The sequence below is a fragment of the Nipponia nippon genome, unplaced genomic scaffold (assembly GCF_047370975.1).
Source record: "Nipponia nippon isolate SJK-2023a ecotype South Korea unplaced genomic scaffold, ASM4737097v1 scaffold_1, whole genome shotgun sequence".
NCBI lineage: Eukaryota > Metazoa > Chordata > Aves > Pelecaniformes > Threskiornithidae > Nipponia > Nipponia nippon.
Window position 1 is genome coordinate 12,480,607 of NW_028262290.1, and position 19,737 is coordinate 12,500,343.

A 19,737-nucleotide genomic window follows, 5' to 3' on the forward strand; every position below is an offset into this window, starting at 1 on the left:
GTGATCGTTACCCCGATCATCAAGACACTTCACCAGGCACTGAGTTCAAGAAAAGAAAAGAAAAAAGGAGCTTAAACATAATATGTAAATTTAAGCACACTGGTACTTCCTGATAAATCAGGACCTAACAAAACTCATTAACCAGAGATACACAACCAAAAAAAAAAAAAAAATCTACAGGTATCATAACGTTTTATTTAAGTTAGCTGAGGATGCGTATTTGGCTCAGGACTGTTTATCCTTGACTTTAAAGAGACTGGCTGCAAATAATATAAAAAAAATAGACAATGTAAAATTAATCAGTATTTTCAAAATGGTCACAAATTTTGAAAACACTTGTATAAATTCTGCAAACTTTGTATACCGTTAAAGGGGCATCGTTTAGTTACCACATATAATGATATCTGAAAATATTAGTACTTTACCCTAAAGTTTAAACATAGACATATTCATGATGCGTGTAATTTCAGGAAGGTATCAAAACTGATATGGTTAGAAAAATATACATACTTTTGCTTCTGGAAAAGAACAGGTCATTTGAAATATCCGTCAAATCAAATACTAAAAAAGCCTCTCCACAGATTTTTTTTTTCACAGTCCAACGTAAAATGTGTGTTTCTGTACAGCTTAAGCAATTGGTCATTTTCAAAAGAAATAGTCAAAGTTTCACCGGTACAGGAAAACGTAATCTGTTACTGCTCTCTAACCTGTTGGCTGCACTGACGTGTGATTGTTTAGGCAAGCCGAAACAGGAGAGCCATACAGCGAGACACAAAGCAATCATAAGAAAGGTCAGGAAAATGAAAATGCACAAGAACAAAGGAAAGCATATTGATAAAGATAACAGAGAGGAATAGTGACCAACAGTAAAAGACATGAACTCTTTAGTAGCATGCAGTAACTTCTACAGGAAAAAAAAAAAACATATTCCAAGTATTAAAAGGACACTTCTGTGGTACTTGTCGTGAATTTTAAGAAGTATTATTAAAGATTACTTTACCGTCTGCTGGAAATAGCCTGGGCTGAATTTGTTTCAGTGGATAGTTTGTTGCTGTGCTTCAGTTCGTGGCAGTGTTAAACTTCAATTGCACACACACCAAGTGCACCAAAACCAACCCCCTAAGTTTTTAAAAGGCAGTGAGAGAGGAAGAAAGGTTGAAACCCATGTGCTTTCAGTACCTGAGGGCGATGCAGTAGCCAACATAACTACGGTTTGATTATTACTTGCTTAAATTAATTCTGGTGTAAAGAATGATTTCAGAAGAGCAACACGGCACTTGCAACAGTGACTGAAGTTAAAAATACGGTGACACTTCAAGATCTGAAATCCTTTACAGTGTCCTTTTAAGTGCCAGTAGGCTCGTATCTTAGCTGCAAATGAAAAAGAAGAGGCAAATCCTAATGAAATAACCCAAATCAAGAGTGTTCTTACAATATTTCACAGTAATGAAGAAACAGTGTATGGAACTACTGAACAGAAAGAAGCATGAAGGATAGTAGCAGCGTATGGTTTACAGTTTTCACTTTTCAGTTTATTAATATTAGCGGTGCACTCGGCAATGGATAAAGCAAGGAATGAAATTCTGACAAAACTGGCAATTATCTACCACATGTCCACACTTCATTATGGCCCTTGTAAACAGCTAACTCCTTTTTGAATTTTAATTGCAAAGAAAAGAATATTTACATATAATATATATGTATATAACCACAAAACCAAAATTAAGTCAAATCCTTATCAAGGAAATCGCATTTTGAAGAGAAGAAAACATAATACAATATTAAATAGTACATGTCCAAAGATTTTGAAGGCATCACGATTTTCATGTTTTCCTCCTCCAGTCATTTGCCCCCGGATGTTAATAGACTAAATACTTCATTTCAGAGTAAATAAGTGGAAATATTATAGAGCAACTCCGGTAAAGAATAGCTCCACTACTGAAAAATGCTCGAGGCGTGGTGATCCATGACTCTGACTTAAAGCAAAAATAAACAGCGTATAATGCCACAGCAAAGAAGTGACCAATCAGTACCATTGGTTTAGGAGATAACCTGTATTAAAAACAAATAGATAAAACATGTAAATAAACAGAATCAGAAAGCACTGACAAATTTGCATTGTACAAATAGACACCCCCCCCCAAGACTACACACAGTCTGGTCCTGCCATCTCAACTCCAAATATGAACTCGGTGGTCTCGGAGCTGCCAGACACCCTGTGTTCCTTCCTACAGTACAGCCAACACACACCGCTGCTTTCTCTTCACTTCCAGTAGCGGGTGTCTGCCTTCAGCAACCCCCAGGGGATGATTCGCAACAGGCTTTATCAGTTTTAGCTCTCCAAAAGGGAGAAATATAAATGCACAGATTCTGACGTGTTCAAAGCAGTATGATTTATTGTGCATTCAGCAGTTCCGAGGGGCCATTCAAAACACCTTGACAGTTACCAATTTCCTTATGTTCTTTCCTGGAAGACCTCATCCTTTACTATTCTCAACCTGTCAAGCATGAAACATCTCCACCAGCTCCTCTGCTAGTCTGGACCACTCCATATCATTCAAACTCCCAGGTCACCTACATTAACCTCCAGCTTTTAGTGGCATTTTTTACGAAGGAAAAAAAAGAGTCAGCATTTAAAGACATAGCTTTTCATAAAGCTCCAACCTTTAGTATAATCCTAACAATATAGGCTCATTTGGACCATTGCAGATGACACCAAGTTGGGCGGGAGTGTCGATCTGCTGGAGGGTAGGAAGGCCCTACAGAGGGACCTGGACAGGCTGGATCGTTGGGCCGGGGCCAACGGCATGAGGTTCAACAAGGCTCAGTGTCGGGTCCTGCACTTGGGTCACAACAACCCCATGCAACGCTACAGGCTGGGGGAGGAGTGGCTGGAGAGCTGCCCAGCAGAAAAGGACCTGGGGGTGTTGGCTGACAGCCGGCTGAACATGAGCCAGCAGTGTGCTCAGGTGGCCAAGAGGGCCAATGGCATCCTGGCTTGTATCAGGAATAGTGTGGCCAGCAGGACCAGGGAGGTGATAGTGCCCCTGTACTCGGCACTGGTGAGGCCACACCTCGAGTCCTGTGTTTAGTTTTGGGCCCCTCACTACAAGAAGGACATCAAGGTGCTGGAGTGTGTCCAAAGAAGGGCAATGAAGCTGGTGCAGGGTCTGGAGCACAAGTCTTATGGGGAGCGGCTGAGGGAGCTGGGGTTGTTTAGTCTGGAGAAGAGGAGGCTGAGGGGAGACCTTATCGCTCTCTACAACTACCTGAAAGGAGGTTGTAGTGAGGTGGGGGTCAGTTTCTTCTCCCAAGTAACAAGCGATAGGATGAGAGGAAACGGCCTCAAGCTGCACCAGGGGAGGTTTAGGTTGGGTATTAGGAAAAACTTCTTCACCAAAAGGGTAGTCAGGCATTGGAACAGGCTGCCCAGGAAAGTGGCTGAGTCCCCATCCCTGGAGGTATTTAAAAGACGGGCAGACGTGGTGCTTAGGGACATGGTTTAGTGGTGGCCTTGGCAGTGCTGGGTTAACGGTTGGACTTGATGATCTTAAAGGTCCTTTCCAACCCAAACGATTCTATGATTCAACCTGTGCAGAGCCAACCAGTAGGGAGCAAAGCAGATCCTCACAGAGGCTCACAATGCTCGACCCGGTTCACATTAACTATTACCAGCACACTGCACTTACACAGACAGCAATCCAACAGGACCCGAGACACATTCTCCACCAAGTCTGAAGTAATGGAAACAGGCTTGCTTTAGCTGATGCAAGGAATCTACAAAATGAATTAAAACAACTCAACAAATATATTCAACACATACCAAAAATTTTTTCAGCGTAAACAACAGTGATATAAAATCCAGGACTTTGGTACTTTGGTAGCTGTTGTTCTGTTAAATTCAGCTGGATTTTGAGCTAGTTTTATTTAACTAAAGCATAGTCTTATAGAATATCTACATATTCTTGCATAGTAACTGACACATGAACAAGTGTTTTCTGTTTTTTCTTTGTGGGGTTTTTCTTTGGTTTTGTTTTTTTCAATACTAACTCCAGACTTGCCTTCACATTGCTCAAACTCGTAACGCTAGCTTACCTAACACTAGAACTAAACAACTAGGCAGAGAACACAAGCTAACTCATTACAATCCTTTGACTGATATATTTTTAATATATATCAATATACATATATACAGACACATATATATAAATATATGCACATAAACACACGGACATATGCTCATACGCATACACATCCCCTCCCCAGGCATATTTATTTACCAAGTTGTAATTACTCAGAAGTTATCTTTAAAATATATTTACCATCTGTGGCAGCAAAGAGTTCATAAAGTGCCTGGGCAAGAACATTCACTACAAAAGAATGAGATTTTTTTCTTGACCAGTAAAATGTTCTTTTTGCCTGAAAAAGGAAAAAACAATTATTTCTGTCAGTAAACACAGAAGGACATTCGAAAGATTCCCAAAGAGGTGGTAAGAGTCATACTCTTGAAGTGTAGAGTGGATTTAATGACACACTGGATCGGTTCCAAGCTAGGTCATTAAGGAACTTTGGAAACTTGTCAAACCAGTTATCTAGGATCATGTTACTCTAAGAATAGAAAAAAAAAAAGATAGTTCCAGGGTGTGGTTCATCTCATCCTAGAGCAAATGGGTAGAGTAGGTCAGAAACTTGAAGGATAACACTGACCTAGTTCTCTCTGACTGAGAACAAGTAGGAAATAACTGAAAGTCTGAGGTGCCTAGCTGAGATGTAAGTATCTGCATTTGGTCAGGTAAATCCTATATTGTCCTGACATTCAGGGTCCCTCTAAGTGCTTCTGAATTTTCAAATGCACTTTTTGAATCATTTACTTGCAGTCTATAATTATTCTAGCTGTAATTTAGCCAAGACCATATGCCTAACCTGATTAAAAGCAGTAAAGAAATGAGGAAGAGATCTTATTAAATCTACTCCTCAGAATTTTGGGTATAAATCTCACTGAAAAAACCCCCAGCATCAACACTGATGATGCTGAATCCTGGGAAAGAGGGATGTCTTCTACCTTCCCACTCCGAGATTAATGCAGCAGTCAAGAGGCTAGTGGAGCATGGAGATGCATCTTGAAAAACTCGGTACAGATGCTCATTATTCTCTAAGTACCACTCACACAAGTATAATGTTCCAATCCCACCCCACTGAAGATCAATCTATGTTACAAATACACCACTAATACAGGAATATCAGGTTATATTAGCAAAATATGCTGACTAGACACAGCACACCAGTCCCCTTAAGCAAAACACGACAGCTCAGTAAGCACAGTTTCGAATCTGCCTTTTGCCACACAGCCATAGCACTCACAAAGCACAGCTCTGCTTACTGGTGAATGCCTACGACTTATCTACCCAAAGCTTTGAAAACAGCTGTGCTTCACTAATAACTTGCATGTCCCCAAGTCGCATAAAACTTAAAAGTGTGTCACTAAATTGCAGCAAAAGCTGCCTAAAATAAGTCCAAAATAAAGCTTTACCATAAGAACGTCAGAATCTTCATAAAGGTCTGGAATATCCTGGAGCAAACTTCTCCATATTTTAACATCGTTTAAAACAACACTCATTCCTCCACCAGTCAGAGGGTGTCTTATATTATATGCATCTCCTAAAAGAAGAACACCTAGGTAGAAGAGAAAAATTAATGGGATACTGCATGACCATTACATAATCTTAGACCTCAAATCCTCTATTTTCTTAAAAATCAAACTTACTAAGAATTCATTCCCACCAGAAAATAAAGATGAACAACAACTAGAAATTAAAAAAGAAAGGGAAAAAAAAAAAGGATGTCTTGAAATTCACAGGCTTAAAAAGGCTTTAAGATGATCAAGGTAAAAATATTTTTTTCTCTATAGGTATGCGTGTGTGTGTGTGTCAAAGAACACAAACGCACACACACACATACTTTTCAAGGTAATTTCTTTCCTTTCTTGACCAAGTTTTGCTTAAAAAGGCCACACTTGTATGAGCTTGAGCAAGTGAGTGATTTAAACTTAAAAATAAAGCAGGAACTGATTTGAAGTCTGGTGTCAATATAAACATTCCAGTTAAACTATGCTCAAGGTACACATTTTCAAAATATTATTTTTCATAGAAGAATTATGAGACAGTTGGATTGAACAACAAACATATGTCTATGACAACAAAGTCTTAAGCCCCAGAAGAAGTTTATAATGCCTTTTTCCCTCCTTTTATTTCAGAATACATACCTTTTTTGTTAACAGCTGAAGGAGGCAAGAAGCTGGCTGGCATAGTCCTTAAACGATCATTCTGAACTGCTATTAAGAATGGTTCCTTTAAGTGATCTGCAATAACCAAATTTTTTAGTTACACTACTTAGATAGAGTCTAAAATAACTTGCACACAACCCATTTTAACCTATTCTTAGAGGTATAATCCTTCTGAACTGCTGACCTCACAGATGTGAGCTGAACAAACTGCTATTTGATGTGGAATCGAAGAAGGATGAATGGTTACTGAAACAGTAACTGCGCACATGGAAAGAGCCCACACCGTTCAAGGGATTCAAGGACATGTGCCTTTTTTGGCACGTTTAATTGTGGCAGTTATGGATGGAAATCTTTCTAGACTTACCGGGTAGCTGTGGATGAATGTTCTCAATCATGTATTCTTTTACATTTTTTGGCATTTCCCCTCGAATATCAACCAGGACCCGAGTCTCAGTTGAAGAAATCTGATAGATTAGCACTGGACTAGTTTTAGCTAAAACAAGTTCAGCATAATTGGCTTTAAACTGTGATGCATTCTTAAAAAGAAAAGAAGGGGGAGAAAGATTGAGACTGATTAATGAAAGGATATTAAACTTCAGATACACAAAATCATTTTCTGAAATACTTTGAAATAAAATCCCATATCATGTTATGTTTGTGTTATTTTTCTCTTTAAATGAACAAGAGAAGTGTTTTCAAAAAGAAAGTTCTGAGCCTCAGTGTAGTTACAATTCTTTGGGCGATACATTTTAATACTTACTAGAATGTATGTTAAGCTATACATTTCATTTGAACACCTCACTAATATTTAATACATGCCATTGAAAACCTGTAATGTAATCAACGTAGTAGTTTTCCATAAGATCATTTTGTTTTCTTTTCATAAAGAAGGTGGTGGGAGGGAAAGAAATACCCTGGTCTGTATACGACTACACGGCGACAGCAACTGAGGAAGAATCATAGGGTCCTATCTAACCAGGTCTTAAACAAGTTTCCAAAAGTAAAGAAACAGGAGGCACTTGGGCCGTGGTAACCGTAGGGGTAGGGACCCAAGAACTGCGAAAGTTCCCCCAAGCCAGTGTGTCCAGACCAGTGAAAGTTCTGCAGTTTTGGTTCCTTCTCCCTTCGTTATTTCTGCTGTTAATCCAATGGTTATTGCAGCAGCCACGGAGGGCAAGACCCAGCCAGGATTCCTACCCGAGGGCTCCAACCACCCAGCTACCAACAGAGACTCTCACTTTCTCTCTTAAAAGTTGATAGGTCCCGAAGGTATATATGTACCTGGTTACAAGGTACCCCACCTTCAGGCAGGAGCACAGTTTGGGTATTCTTCTGGAGTATAAAACATAGGTGGTTTGACCCACAGCTGCTAGGATGATCTAAAACTCAAGATTTCCACTCCCTGAACAAGTGCCGTAAGTATTGTGAAAAAATGAGTGTCGCCATCTTAGCTACCAATATCTTAACATAAACCAGTCAAAGCACCTATATCCAGGGAAATAATTTTACAAATCGGGTTCCAGCTTTACAATGGTGCCTACCTGTAATCCAGAGATTAGTGCTATGTAAGATATAGCACTAAGAGCACACATAGCACTACCTTATATGAGATGCTGCAACTTTTTTTTCTTAAAAAAAGAACTAAAAAAAATAGTATTTTCTATGAACTGGGCTAGTGAGTCCAGTGCTCAATTTCAACTAGCTATGTTGAATCTTAATCCAACTTTTTTTAAACCCTCCCTTGTTCAACTATATGATTAAGATTAACACTGTACTCTACTCTTAAAACCAGAAATCTAACTTCTAACAACAATATCCACTTTAAGAAAAACAAAACAAAACAAAAAAACTGGCTCACGGTTACTTAAAAGTGTTTTAAGAGTTGAAAATCTGATCTGTAACTGTACCAAATATGTCAAGTCTGACATAGCAAGTTCAGCTATCCTAGACCTGGGATGGAGCATGCATCAATAATTTAAGAGTTAAAAACATAGACCAAAATTTCCAAGTGCTCCTCAGAGGGACACAGAAACTGACAGAACAGCTGGATAAATATCTAAAAGCATAGTTCTAATTGATTCTGTTGGAAAAGATAATGAACAACAACAAAGTCAGTGAAATTCACACCCACACTAAGAAGCGGTAGCATACTGGCTTATATAATGTTGTACATAAAAGTTACCTTCAAAATGCAACCAACAAAATGGGATGAAACAGTAACTTTGCTGGAGACCAAGTTTTTTCTAAACTTGGAGAAAAGTCCATCAGCTACAACAGTAAGTGGTGCATGAAGTTCCTGCAGCATAAAGGAAAAAAAGATAACGGCATTTTCCATTTTGCCTCACAACAGTGGGAAACAACTCCCCAGCTCTTTTTCAATTGCACATCAGATGTTCTACAAAACAATAAACATGTAAGAGGATCACAGACCATATTTATAATATATGTATTAAGAAATACAGTATTTTTTTCTGTCCTCATATTCATTTTTAACTCTATTTCCTCTAAAAGTTGATCTAACAATATACTCCAGCTTTTTTAGACATGCAATCAGATAACATAGCTATGGGGACTGCATAGGAACTTGGATTAAAAAAAGACAAGAAAGTAGAGTAAGTGCTCCCTTCAGCCTATAATGCTCAACAGGAGAAAAAAAGAAAACAAAGAAGAAATTTTAAATTAACGAACCATGCATAAGCAACTAAACAAAAATAAACCGAAGTGTAACAAACTAAAATGCAGGAAGCATGCCAAGATCTTCTTTAAAAGACCAAGCAGTGAACTCTGAGCAGTTCCTAGTATACTTAGGAACTATAAGAACAAATAGTGTATATGGACAGAATAAAATCTGAGTAAACTGATCAGGTTCAGCCTGAACGTGTGCACAAATTCCTAATGTTTAACACATACATTGTTCTCCAACATAAGCATAAAATATATTTTTAAGCATTTTACTGTTATGGTAATGTAACAACATTATTATATTAGAAAGCATTTAAAGGTAGATGTTTCTTTCTAACTACAGCTTTGTCAATGTCTGTATAGTCAGCGATTTAACTGCAGTTGACTATAGATTTATATTGAGCATTAGTATGAGATTATTGAAGGCCAAGGACATTTGGCATGAGCTGAAAAAAAATTGTTTTCCTTTTAAGCTTTCAGGATGTAAGTAACAAGGCAAAAAAGCACACCGCGTTTCATTAGAACTCCTGGAAAATATTTTACTATTGGATGGAAGCGTCTGGCGAGCCAGAACGTGAATGGGTTCCTCTACAAGCTGTTCTCTCCTGCACAGGAATGGACTCAGTCACTTGCGTCACACAATCCTTACATTTGTTGCTGTGTGAAGGGAAGTGGGACAAAATCAGATGAGAGTAGAGCTGAGTAAAATAATAGACGTTTATGGTGTCTGAGCTTATAGAAGTGAGCTCCTGAGTAGAGCTAACAAAACCTCTTTCTTTGGATTCCTGTCTCAGACAGTTGCAAGCTCTAATTACTCCTGCAATTAGAGCAAGGTCACGTGCCCATACGGCTTCCCTGGTGTCTAATGATCTGAATGTTCACGCTACAGTTTTTCCACAGTCAACATACTAAGACCTTTATTCAGTTGCCTGGTTTTGATAAATTTTATAAGTTGATTTTTAGCATACTGGCTAATTTCAACCTCATTTAAGAGAATAAAAATCTCAAAAGGTAATGTGGTGGACAATGGGGACAGAGAGAACAGAAAAACACAGACAGTCAACACAGATCAGCGGCCTTTCTTTATGAAAGCAGGCTAAGGAATGTAAACAGGCTTTGGTTTTGTCGGGTTTTTTTTCCCTATAAAAAGCTGTAAAAAGTCACAGGTAGAGAAACACAGTTAAGAAGAAATGTTTAGTGGAAATTTCTTACACTACATTTCTACAACCAAAGGAGATCTAGGCCAGCAAATGAAACAGCTCTTTCCAGCCACAGAACTTCAGCATTCAGAGCAAAACGTGAATTTGCTTATCCCCATTATACAGACAGGAAACTCAAAGCCTTAAGAACAACATCTATGCTCTCAGGAAAGATGCAGGCTAAAACACTGGTCACCCTACTGCTGGTCAGATCAGTCTCACTTAAAATTACGACAACATCCATAAATGTGTAAAGCTTAAAAACAAATCTCAAAGCAAAATACGCCCTATCCCACTCCACCCCCCAAGCAAAACAAAACAAAACAAAACAAAAAAACCCCTTCTACATTCCTGGATGATAAAGCAAATTGGATTTAGAACAGCACTTGGAACTCCCCCTTCCTTCCCCTCTTCCTTCCAACCGTATGAAGTTTAACAAGGGCAAGTGCTGGATTTTGCACCTGGGACATGGCAACCCTGGATGTACAGACAGACTGGGGAATGAGAGGCTGGAGAGCAGCCCCATGGAGAGGGATCTGGGGGTTCTGGTCGATGACAAGTTGAACATGAACCAGCAGTGTGCCCTGGCAGCCAAGAGGCCAACCATGTCCTGGGGTGCATCAAGCACTGCGTTGCCAGCCGGTCGAAGGAGGTGATGGTCCCGCTCTACTCTGCACTGGTGTGGCCTCATCTCAAGTACTGTGCGCAGTTCTGGGCACCACAGTCCAAAAAGGATACGAAGCTACTAGAGAGTGTCCAGAGGAGAGCCATGAAGATGGTGAAGGGTTTAGAGGGGAAGCCATACGAGGAAGGGCTGAAGTCACTTGGTCTGTTCAGCCTGGAGAAGCGGAGACTGAGGGGAGACCTCATCATGGTTTACAGCTTCCTCATGAGGAGAAGAGGAGGGCAGGCACTGATCTCTTCTCCCTGGTGACCAGTGATAGGACCCGAGGAAACGGCAGGAAGATATGCCAGGGGAGGTTTAGGTTGGACATTAGGAAAATGTTCTTCACCCAGAGGGTGGTGGAGCACTGGAACAGGCTCCCCTGGGAGGCAGTCACGGCACCAAGCCTGACAACATTTAAGAAGCATTTGGACAACGGCCTCAGACATATGGTGTGAATTCTGGGGTTGTCCTGTGCAGGGACAGGAGCTGGACTCAATGATCCTTGTGGCTCCCTTCCAACTCAGGACATTCTATGATTCCCCCAGCTACCTCAAGAGGGCCCAAGGATGTTGTTTCCACTCAGCTCTCTTACAGCTTCCTACTTACAGCACTTTGCCATAAAGTGGGCTGAAATGCCCCCAAGGAGGGTCTAAAACCAGCTCTCCTACATCTTGGGCAAGTACTTTTAAAAGGTTCTGTTACATATGGTTTTATACCACCATTTCCATTTCAAAATGACCTAAAGAGGAGAGATTTTGTTAGTAATGCTCTGAGCAGGATCTTCCAGCCGCTCAGGAACTTTCTCAATCTTGTATGGAGGGCAGCAGAGCGCAGACAGGAGATTCCCATCTTCCCCACCAGAGCACATCAAACACACTGGCTACATAACTTCAGGCAGCAAAGCAATTTTAAAGCCAACAAATGGGGAGATTTCAAGTTGGGCTCTTCTAGAGAATAGGCAGTATATCCAGAACCTCAGCACATAGATTCTACCTACACTATTCTCTCCTAAACTTTTTATTATAAGTTCATACGGCTTCATAGCATTTAGCCAACAGTTTAGCATTATTTGAGGCAAAGAACATTAATCAAAGCAGTGATGCAATTAAAATAGGCCAGAACTCTGGTGGAAGTGTACGTGGAAATGTAGACCGTTACACACAGGCAAAGCATAACTCTTAATATATTGTTTTTTCCACCAGTAACTCTCAAAAGATTTCAAACTCCAGACATATGAATATTGAAATAAATAATGAACTGAATTCTCCAGAGACACTGAAATCAGAAGCTGCACAAGAAGTTGTAACAAGAATTCCCATATGCTGGGATTGTATCCACTGGAAAGTTAAGCTCCCTTTATTAAAGCTTTCACTTTCTTGACACTTGCATTATGTCTGTACCAGTGCTCTGACATACAGGTTTTGTAAAAGTTTTTTTTATATATATATACCAACCCTTGATTTTCTCAATAGTTTAACAAAGATTGCAACAGAAAACTGTCTTACCTTAGTGTCTCCAGTTTCTTTGTCCTTGTACTGAACACCCACGACACAGTCATCTTCCTCAAGCAATTGTAACACAGTCCCCTCAATGAATTTTGCACTGAAATAAAATAGAGGGGTTAGAACAGAAGGAAAGAGGATTAATGATACCAACATTTCAAGGCACTAGACACAGAAGGAAAACTAGATTTTCACTAATCTTGTCTCTGCCAGCACAAACACTTTGTTTAAATTTGATGACAAAGATGTGTTCTTGACCACCTTCAGAAGCCACATTGAATGTCAAAAAGTGCTCGTCATTAATTTCAGTACTACACTACCATCTGGTTTGACACTTGAGAGTATTCTAAAACTGCAGTGCTTATCTTAAACACCCTAACACTTAGCAGAATCCCCAGTTGTGCTTCAGGTGCTCCATGGCCATGTGAGAGATGCAGAGAGGAGTTTCACCCTAATAATGGTCAGAAATCAGGCAGCTACTGAGTCACCCCTGCTGAATGGTGGGGAACGCTGACAGTGTGTGTAAGACCTAATTCCAAGCAGAATTCAGGAGCAAGATCCGAAGTAGCACTTCAACACTTAACATGTACACTAGGTAAAAGTGAGATACCTAGTTCTCAGAGTAGTCCAAAATAATCTAACCAACCTGTTTCGGACAGAGACATCTAGCTCTTCACCTCAGGAATACAGGATACACTTTTTTATTGGCTATTTATGCTTTTAAAGTTCTGCTAATGCTTACGTTTGGAGTTTGAACTGAGCATCCTCAACTTCAACCTCCCAACCAGGGCTATTTGAGTTTCACAAATTAAAGCTCTGTAAACTTAAATCCCTCATTGGGTCTGAGCTGTTAGACCTGATCCCAGCAGTTCAGATTTAGCAGCTCAAAATGGACACTCTCTCTCCCCCTCACAAATATTCTCACATCTAGATGGAATTCCACAACTTGGAGAAATGAGCTGAAGGTCCACGTGAGAATACAACAGCTTGATATTTTAGGCTCTCAGAGGGAACAGGAGGAATTGAATTCATGCCTTTTTCTACATGTCAGCCAGCACAGAAATTTCAGAGCAGATCGTGACTGGCTTAAGTTGCCAGGCAACCTGCAGGTTGGCTGTACCAAAATATGAAGGGTTATGTGTAAGCACACTAACAGAAACTTGAACAGCAAGGGAGGGCAGCAACATGTCAGGCTAACAGCAGGTGAATCAGAGTTCTGCAGATCCTACCATCAGCTTTAAATTCCTTTTATAGTTGTCATTTCAGTTATCTAAGGAAGTGCTTACTTCTTTTTCTGGTTCTCATCCACTATAAAAATAATTAACTACCTACCTCTTTCCTCTGCAAAATTATTTTATTCATCTGAAATGAATTCATATTGCCTAGTACTTATAAAAAGGATGTATTAATCAGTAATAATTATCCCCTATATTTTCACAAGTTATGAGATGAAAAACAAAACCTCATGGCACTATTAAGAGTTCCTGATCTCTCCTGCACCTTAATTTAACACGCAGTTTTCTATGCTACAATTAAAATGGAAAGCAAACATACACAAAATTAACATTAAAGACAGTGTGGAAAAAGGTGAAAGAATTGAATTCAGGTCACAAATGTTAGCTTTTGTAAATTTCTGCTTCAAAGACTGTGTACAGCTACTGGAGTTTTCTCATAAGTTGAGCCAACAGGTGCCCAAATTTCACTGAACTTGAAGCCTCAACAACAAAGCTTTAGCTTTTATAGCTACTAACCACAGTTGTCATTAATTTTAACTACAGAGCTGCTATCTTTTAGTGCTACTTTTAATAATTCATATAACAGGTATGATAGCAGAATGCAATTTTCCAGTTCAGAATACAGACATGTAAGGTAAAAAGATGATAAAGCCCTGTTTCTCTTGTAAGCATTACTTAGGGTGGAAAAAAAGACAAGACAAAAAAACACCCCACAGAAAACAGCACCTAGAATCTATTCTGTTTCAATGGAAGTTTCTTTCTCATCTCGTGTATAAAAGCAAGCAATCAGTTAAAGAGGAAATACCAAACACTAATTTTTATTTCATTAGGAAGAGAAGATATCTTCAAGATTCTGAAAAACAGAGGTTAATAACTGGAAAGAGCTACTTCCATTTATTGCTCCTTTCTAGCTATTTTGCTTCACTTCTTGTTATCAGAAAAAGCAGAACAACATGCAAATGTAAAAGAAGCTTGATTTCTGGCATGACACATAGCACCAGTGGAAGAAAGAAACGGCCCTGCTCATTGCAGGAGGGTTGGACTAGATGACCTTTAAAGGTCCCTTCCAATGCAAACCATTCTATGATTCTAAGAAATTATACCAGAATTGCCACTTGTTTCTTTACCAAAGGAGTTCTACACATTGCTCACTAAGAAGAGGTCACTGTGCCTGGTAAAATGCCAAACCCAAAAATCAGTAGAAGAGAATCAACTCTTTACCCTTGAACTGTTCTCTCACACAGGTGGGCCAGTACCTTGCCTAATATTTAAAGCTTATATTCCCGTAGTTTAAAGATTAACTTGTCCCAAAGGCTAACGTATGATGTATATGCAACTCATGAACATGTCTACTAAAATCACAGCAAATAACTATAGCTGTTACATTCTCTCAGTCTTGTTCATTGCACCCTTCTGTGTTGGGACAGAGTGAAGTGGCTAAGGAATCTCACGGATGCTGGGAACAGTGCTTCTGAATCTCTGGATCCCAACTGTGATGTTTACAAGGTGACTCACTTGGGCTCTGCCATCGCTGCCCTTCGGAGACCCATGATGAACTGGCCATGATGAAAAGACCTTCCACTGGCCACGCGGCCATCCTCATACATTGGATAAGGAATTTCAACCTCCGACTTGCTCTCTCTGTCATGAATTATGTAACCGTTTACTATTTGTGAATCAATACCTTCTACTGTATCTGCAAAATACAAGCCAATAGATGAGTTAAAAAAAGGTTTTAAGAAAGTTTAATTATGTATGAAAAGTATTTCTTTACATAGAGTCCGATTTTCTTACACAAAACACACATATTGAAGGACAAATATTTTCAAAATGGCAGACTGGAAATACACAAGCAACTTTAATTCAAATATTAAGTGTAGATAATCTATTTCTTCATTTTCCCTGTAGGCGTGCTTTTTCTAAAAACATAATTGAGTGTAGTAACTTTTGTGTTATAGATATATTTACATTTTAAATGCACTCACCTTCAAGACCCAAGTCTCTAAGTGCATTAAAACCACCAGGTTGCAACAATTCTCCAACTATCCTGTCAGGTTCTTTCAGATCCCTCTCTATCACAGTCACCTTTCTTCCATCCCTCGAGAGCACCGTGGCCAAGGAAGAACCAAGGACGCCTGATCCCACAATGATAATTTCTGGATCATACTGGGGCGATAATGTTGTATTTGGAGCAGTCTCTGTCAGATACACGTCTGAGAAGTTTACTTCTCTTTTACCCTTTAGAAAAGAAAGACAACAAAGTTACATGTGCCAATGTATCTGTACCATAACCTTGTCAGAGGGCTGACTTTGGACTAGTTCTACTTTGACCCAGGGGACAGAGTGCATCAGTAGTTGGAGAGCATCTTCCAGTTTAGTTTTGTCCAAAATGAAATCAGTTGTACTCTACAATGCAACAAAAACACAACAAGCAGAGAAAAGAAAAAACGTCCCCCCAAACAAAATCAATTGCTTCAAACTGCCCCACTGATCAAAGACAAACCACTAACAGAGTCTCAGAGAGCCTAAAAGTCAAGTTACTGTAAAAAGCAGTAAGCCATGGCTGTCCCATATTCTTGATCTATAAAGTAACACACCAATGCCTTCATACCAGTGAGCCACTACTACACGGAGGCCATAGCACTTTGCAATGAAAAAGGTTATCAGATTCACTGGACAATGTATTTCTCTTTAATTTTACTGTAAGTGAACCTGCCTACCAAAATAACAGCTTATGGCAATACTCAGCATGGAAAAGTGTCAGCAGAAGCAGCTACCCGGGAAATGTTATAAAGAAGTGGTCCTGAAGTGAAAACTCATCAGGTAGTCAAAAGTAAAGGCAAAATTACCATTCACCTACATTTAAAACATCAGATTACATTATCAGTTAGTTAACACATAAACTGGTACCTGAAGACCAGCTGTGTTACTATAGTATCTTCCCAACAGCATCTAATCACATACACTTCAAAGTGAAAAAAAGTTGTAAGAGAAATTCTAGCGCAAACCTGCAAGTCATTTCTCCAGCTGGTAGAATAGAGTCCAGTTCACTCTTTCACTAGTGCTGACAGTGGGAAAAATATGATTGCATCAGTGAAACAAATGCCCAGAACAACACTGACACTAGGATTTCTAGTGGCATAGTGTCATGTTTATATCTACAACGCAGCAAGGGTGTGCAAAACTTAACTATCTGAATTCAGGTAATGCAAGAAATTGGGGTAAAGGCAAGCTTTACGAGAAAAACAAAATAAAAATCCAGAACCTTTGACTTGCAGCCAAAAATAGTTTCAAGGTCTTTTTTGCAAGGGGTCAGTGCCCAGCTGAAAATGCCCAGAAGCACACAGGAAAGTAGCCAAACAGTGCCGACCCACAGGTGTACTGAATATGCACGTCCAGTCAGTAGTCTTAGATGGCAGGACTCCAGCTAAGCTCCAGCCACAGAACTACAGCTCTCTCCACTGTCTCGCAGCAAGTCTCAGGCTGACTCAGTGGAACAGACTGACTACCTGAGCCCAGGTCCTGTAGCTACTGTACAAGCAATATTTAGCAATAATTTTCAAATAACTGTATCTGCAGTTGTCTAGACAAATGTGTTTTATACAGAAGTATTAGCAAGCTGATCACAGAATAGCTGAGGTTGGAAGGGACCTCTGGAGGTAATATGGTCCAAAGGCCCCCTGCTCAAGCAGGGCCAGTTAGAGCAGATTGCCCAGGACCGCATCCTGTTGGGTTTTGAGTATCTCCAAGGATGGAGACTCCACCACCTCTCTGGGCAACTTGTTCCAGTTCTCCGTCACCCTCATGCTGAAAAACTGTTTCCTGATGTTCAGAGGGAAGCTCCTGTGTTTCAGTTTGTGCCCACTGCCTCTTGTCCTGCCACTGGGCATCGCTGAAAAGAGCCTGGCTCCATCCTCTTTGTACCCTCCCTTCAGGTATTTACATACATTGATGAGATTCCCCCTCTTCTCCAGGCTGAACAGTCCCAGCTCTCTCAGCCTCTCCTCACAGGAGAGATGCTCCAGTCCTTCATCTCCACAACAGACTGCCATTGAAGATAATTTTCTGCTAGTATAATAATCCTTTACTACAAATCTTTCTTCAAACTCATTTGATTTTTCTCTACAAAACCCCTTAAATAAGTTTCACTATTTCTTTTGTCATCTAAAACTAACACAGAACATGACAAATCAGACATCCAGCATCTAAGACAAACCCTCTCAAACCCCTTCTTAGCTCCTTTCCCTCACCAGGGCAGAGGGTCTGAGAGAACAGCAGGAGGACATTGCACCCCATGTGCCACATCTGAATTGAACCTACCTTTCTGGATTTGGGCTGTTCAATTTGACGAGATCCTGGGGTGGGTTTTGCCCAAAAGAAGCCAACAAGCGGTAAAGCTGAAAGAACATCAGAGAGCATCCCCGCATGGGTCTTCCGCTGCTGCTGCTGCTTGGGCCCCCTGAAGTGGTACCTGTACGATAGCAGCAAGCCGAGGGAGAAAAACACTAACACGGAGAGTAGCACCTCCTTATTAGCGTAAGTCATGAGGTCTCCACACTTTTTATACACGTAGATGAAGGAGGCGATACCCAGAAAGGTCCACATCGTGAGGGGACTGGTCACTGTTCCTGGATGCTTCCTCCAAAGGCTTCCCGTCGACGGATGCTGCCCAAAACGGGGTTTTGTGGGAGGTATGAAAAAATATACGTACAGAAACGCAAAGGCTTCCTTTGCGATGGAAGGGAGGGAGATCTCAATGAAAAAACAAGGAGCTCCACAAAACCCTGTCGAGGAACAAGCCCCACCTCGCTGGGCTGCCACAGGAGCCCGGAAAGAGGTCCCAAAAACGCCAAAAAAACCCCAATATAAAGCGTCTTTTAAAAATCACCGACCTCCGCACAGCACCTTAAGGAATCGCCCGCCGCCACACGCGATGCTGGCGGAGCCGGAGCCCGTCCCCGCGGCGGCCCGGGCGCTCCCTCCCCACCGCCTCCGGGGTCACCCCTCCGCCGCGCCCAGCCCCGCCTCGGCTGCCGGCAGGGATGCGCAGCCGTTGGCGGCGATGCGGCCGCAACCCCCACGCCCGCTGAGTGAGGTGGCGGCGCTGCCGAGGGGCCGCCCCTGACGCACCCGGGCGGGCGCCTCGGCCGGAGGAAGGCTGACGCCCCGGCGGGGGCGCGGCTGATGCTCTACCTGCTCGCGTCAGGGCCCCCCGCAGCCGCCTCACGGCGGGAGGATGCGGCGCTGCCTCCTCCTCCTCCCCCCGGCCCGGGCTCCCGCCCCGCCGCCGGGCAACCCCCCCCCGGCGCCCCGGGCCCCGGCGGCGCCTCCGGGCGAGCACCCCGCGAGGGCGAGGGGCGGGGGGGGAGCGGGCTGGCCGCCGGGGGAGGGGCTATGCTAATGACCAACGACCTCCACCTCCCTCGAGGTACCGCGCGCCCCGTGCCTCAGCGGCGTCTGGCCAATCGGCGGTGCTATGCCGAGATGGCGCTATGGCCGGGCGGCCAATCCGAGCGGGGGGAAGGCGGGGCTTGCGCCGGCAGGGCTCCTAGGGCGATGTGACGACGGGGAGGGCGGGGTGGGGGCGCGGCGGTTGCCGTGGTGACGGGATGAGGGGCGGCTGCGCGCCGCGGCGGAGCGGTCCCTGCCGCGCGCCCTTCCCGCCGCCGGCGGCGCGGCTGCCTGAGGGCGGCCGGGGGGCTGAGGGCAGCCCCGGCAGCCGGGCGGCGGCACCGCGGTCTCCCGTGCTCGGTTCGGCGCCTGCCGGGCTGCGGGGGGGGGCAGGAGGCTGAGGGCGAACAGCGGGAAGAAGGAGGGGGCGGCGGCGGCGGCGGCGTTGGTCCCTGCGCTGGTCAGTCCTGAAGGACGGCACCGTCCTGCAGCCTGAGGAGATTTAAAAAGATTTTCCAAGGGCAAGGCGTGAGGGTGGGGCTGCAGGACAGCCGGAGGGGCAGGGGCAGCCTGGCAGCCGCTCAGCCGCGAACAGGGCCCAGAGACGCAAAACCCGTGGGAGAAATGGGGGGAAAGATAAGAAAGAGCCTGCTGTGCCCCAGCCTTACCGATGGGAAGGGGAATGTGGGGATTTGCATGGCTGGACAGAACAAACAACACAGAAATAATCCTTTTTTAGCAGTGAGCTCTGCAGCAGCACGCACCTGGGGTCCTCTCT

At 42.4% G+C, this 19,737-nt stretch overlaps 1 protein-coding gene across 1 annotated transcript; it reads right to left on the reverse strand.

The window, feature by feature from the left end:
• Positions 1-175: 175 nt before the first annotated feature.
• SQLE (squalene epoxidase) lies at positions 176-18,920 on the reverse strand. Its single transcript, XM_087746138.1, has 11 exons — positions 17,889-18,920; positions 15,554-15,806; positions 15,084-15,264; positions 12,337-12,433; positions 8,466-8,579; positions 6,648-6,819; positions 6,263-6,358; positions 5,531-5,673; positions 4,323-4,419; positions 3,690-3,777; positions 176-2,052 (listed from the first exon to the last, which is right to left on the reverse strand). Exons 1-11 carry the CDS (start codon positions 18,171-18,173, stop codon positions 1,860-1,862), a joined length of 1,719 nt encoding a protein of 572 aa, XP_087602264.1. The 5' UTR covers positions 18,174-18,920; the 3' UTR covers positions 176-1,859.
• Positions 18,921-19,737: the final 817 nt, after the last annotated feature.